Source organism: Schistosoma mansoni, chromosome W (assembly GCF_000237925.1).
Source record: "Schistosoma mansoni strain Puerto Rico chromosome W, complete genome".
In the NCBI taxonomy this organism is placed as follows: Eukaryota; Metazoa; Platyhelminthes; class Trematoda; order Strigeidida; family Schistosomatidae; genus Schistosoma; species Schistosoma mansoni.
The window spans coordinates 29,885,910-29,889,553 of NC_031502.1; the positions used below are offsets into that span (position 1 = coordinate 29,885,910).

The window sequence follows — 3,644 nt, forward strand, 5'->3', positions numbered from 1 at the left end:
TAAGTATGGATGCTATAGAAGAAGCTAAACTGACGTATTCACATCTTAAAAGACTCATAAGTTTGGGACGATATAATTTAACTAAATGGACTAGCAATAATATTGAAGTGTTGGAGTTCGACCCAGAGGAAGACCGTACTGAAGGAAACGTTACCGTCTGCGAGTCTAATGGGACGAGTAAGCGAACTCTGGGAATCGAGTGGAACATCCGAACAAAAGAATCATGTTTCGAAGTTCGTGAGTATCATGGAAACCTGACCAGAATGGAATTAACAGTATGTACTCTTTGTACTAAAGTCGGCAAGTATGCAAAAGAACGGTTAAATATTCCCATTTCATCGGTCATCTATAGGACTATTCTAAGAGCGCTTTTATTTCAAAGTGCGCCGATCGATGAAGCTTTAAGGATACTAAATAACAGACCACTAGTTAAAATGACGGATGATCCTGGCACCCTAGAGGCTCTTATACCGGATAAATCGTTGTTGACTTACAAAGGATTATCATCCGGCGATGTTTCTGTGGATAAGACTTTATTATACAATAAAAGATGGAAAGAAACTCAAAGATTAACTACCTCATTTTGGTATAGGTGGATAAGAGAATATCTACTGACTCTTCAAACAAGAGATAAATGGTTAAACGTACGTAGAAATCTACAACCCGGCGACCTAATTCTCGTGGGTAACGTTGAAACGAGCAGAAGTCTATGACCTAAAGCCATTGTCGAACAAGTTAGCTACGGCCCTGATGGACGAGTTCGTACAGCAAGGTTGAGAACGACAAACGAAGAAATCGTTCGGGATGTTGGAAGCTTATGCCTATTGGAAGAAGCCGGTTATCTGACAGTAACGGCGACGACACAGAGCTATCGACGTGGTGCGCGTTTCGGGCGGAGTGTAAAGTGAGATCGATAAGCGAACACACCAATGATGAGTGATACGCGCACCACCACACTAAATTCTTTGACCTTGTATTACTATGTCTTTGTTTTATCCACCAATCACAATTTATGTTCATTCTAAAACAATCTTCGTTTTGTTGACTCATTTTTCCTATTCTCCAGTTACTGTTTGGTATGTCATTTATGTCTCTCCTTTTCCATATGTAATAGACTGTATTTATTTGCGTACTAACGTTGTTAATTTACGTTTTTAGAAACAGATAAAGTTTATTAAGCCAAATAGCTTACTTGTTTTGACTTTGGCGAAACCAACACTCTGTATTCGACAGTTTAGAGAATAGCTTAAAGTTACCCCTGTAGGAAATTGCTTCCTACAAAGTTTCGAACAGTAAACCTCGACACACAAAAATGACTTCTAATAAATACTACGATTCCGATGAGATTCCAGAGTTATCACCACATCATCCGGGATTTTATGATGAGGACCAACTTGAAAAGGACAAACCCGAAACTAATAGCATGATAGAATTAGAGTTAGCTAGACTACGTATAACTCAGAAAAAGAAATTGAGCTAGAAAAGTTACGTCGCCAGAAAAGTGAGGGTTTCGGTCGATTGGTAAGCAATAGCGAGGATGTAATATTAAAAAATCTGTATTTACCAAAAAGGGAAATCTTAAGATTCGATGGTACACCAATAAATTACTGGAATTTTATTAGAAATTCCGAGGAATGCATCGGATGCGAGAATATTGGATTTAGAGCTAAACTAAATTACTTGATTCAATATTGTGACGGCGAAGCGAAAGCTGCCATTCTTCATTGTGCTATACTAGAACCAGAGATAGGCTATCATCAAGCCCTAAAGCTTTTAGAAGAAACCTTTGGTCAAAAGCACGTAATAGCACGCACGTTCATCGACAACTTGCTGAATTTTCCCAATATAAAAAGGAACCAACCAGATGGTTTAAGAAAATTGTCCCGGGAAATGCAAGCATGCTGTTTGACTCTCGAACAAATGAATTACGTTTCCGACCTGAACTCTACCAGAACTATTGAAGCTATGGTTCTGAAATTACCGACGCATGTTCAACAAAAGTGGCTAAAGATAGCTTATAAGATTATCAGAGGAGGTCGTGAGCCTCTGTTCGCCGACCTTACTGCCTTTGTAAAGGAACAAGCCGATATGGCTAATACTCGATATGGATTACTCGTCAATCGCGGTAGTAATAGTGACAATAGGGATGTTGGGGTTTTAAAAGGTAGAATTAGTACAGATTACAATGCAGCAAGGAAATCTTATGCGAGTATTAATGATGACAGTGTCCCTTTACTTAGTTCATCCTGTTTGGAGTGCTGAGGTAATTATTCTTTAGATCAGTGTCAGAAGTTTCAAGACAAGAATGTTAGAGAAAGGAAAGAATTCGTTCTTAGACACAAGTTATGTAATGTTTGTCTGAAGGCTAACCATGTAGCAAAAAACTGTCGATCGCCGAGGTCATGTGTTGTTGAAAGATGCGGTTGGAGACATCATACCCTGTTACACAAGAAGCTGGAAGAACAGAGAGTTAGCAATAGTGATGTTTACATTAATACTCAGTTCTGTACGGAGGGAAGTGTTAAGCGTATGCAGAGACCAGTAGCATTTGCAGTGGTGCCTGTATGGTTAAAAAATGGTGAGAAGATTATTCAGACTTGCGCCTTGCTAGATAGTGGGTCAGATACGTCCCTCATTGTTGATGATCTGGCTAAGGATTTAAGCCTCGAGGGAAAACCAAAAACGGTGTCTTTAAAAACTTTTAGTAATGAATCGTCGTTGATATCCAAGGTGGTTGATGTAGAGTTGCACTCGATAGATTTTTCGTCATCTGTTAAGGTGCAGAAAGTGTTGACAGTCAGAAAACTACCGTCGGTTTACAGGACTGTGCCAACGGCAAATCAAATGGCAACCTGGTCTCATTTAAGACATAAGTTTTCCGAGAGTAAAAAACGAGAATGTCAAACTGTTGATTGGGTGTAATGTACCGAATGTACACGAGATGAAAGAGATAAGAACCGGAAACACGAATGAACCGTCTGCCGTGAGGACTCTATTAGGTTGGACGTTGTTCGGTCCCTACGGGGAACTTCATGGAAACAAACGTGTACTTAATTACCTCTCAGATAAAGAGGAATTAGACGATAAGTTTGAACATCTGTACTCAACTGAATTCAAAGATCCATTTAGTTGTACTACGCCGATGTCTGTAGATAGACCGTATAGCACTCAGTGCTATATCAAATTCAGTGCAAAGGTTAAATGGGTACTATAAAATGGCTCTGCCTTAGAGGCACGAACACAAGTTACCTAATAATAAGAAATTAGCAGAACGTAGACTTAGCTGTTTAAAAGGTCGACTTATTCGAGATACGAAGTTGCTCCAAGACTGTACGAGCGCTATGACTCAGTATATAGAACGAGATTATGCCGAAAAGATAAACGATAACCACGTCGATGGGCGAATTCGGTATCTTCCTCATCACAATGTCTTTTATCCCAAGAAGCCTAACAAGTTAAGAATAGTTTTTGATTGTGCAGCTCAGTATGCTGGAACGTCTTTGAACAAGAATCGTTATTCTGGACCTGATATAGTCAATAACCTAGTAGACGTATTTACCAGGTTTCGGCAACGACCGATAGGTCTTACGGCGGACATTGAAGCTATGTTCCATCAAGTAGTAGTTCCGGCGCATGATCGAGAT

General features: G+C 39.7%; 2 protein-coding genes across 2 annotated transcripts in view; one reads left to right on the plus strand and one right to left on the minus strand.

Moving 5' to 3' along the window:
• Smp_155490 (hypothetical protein) overlaps nucleotides 1-1,900 on the minus strand; it is a gene marked incomplete at both ends in the record, with an annotated part of 24,666 nt that extends 22,766 nt beyond the window's left edge. Inside the window, one exon of the mRNA XM_018789302.1 lies at nucleotides 1,862-1,900. Coding sequence (XP_018654759.1) covers nucleotides 1,862-1,900 — 39 coding nt within the window. The remainder of the gene's footprint in view (nucleotides 1-1,861) is intronic.
• A 65-nt stretch (nucleotides 1,901-1,965) lies between these two features.
• On the plus strand, nucleotides 1,966-2,262 carry Smp_061980 (hypothetical protein; the record flags this gene model as incomplete). Its single annotated transcript, XM_018789303.1, has 1 exon — nucleotides 1,966-2,262. The coding sequence occupies one exon, from the start codon at nucleotides 1,966-1,968 to the stop codon at nucleotides 2,260-2,262; it is 297 nt and encodes a 98-aa protein (XP_018654760.1).
• Nucleotides 2,263-3,644: the final 1,382 nt, after the last annotated feature.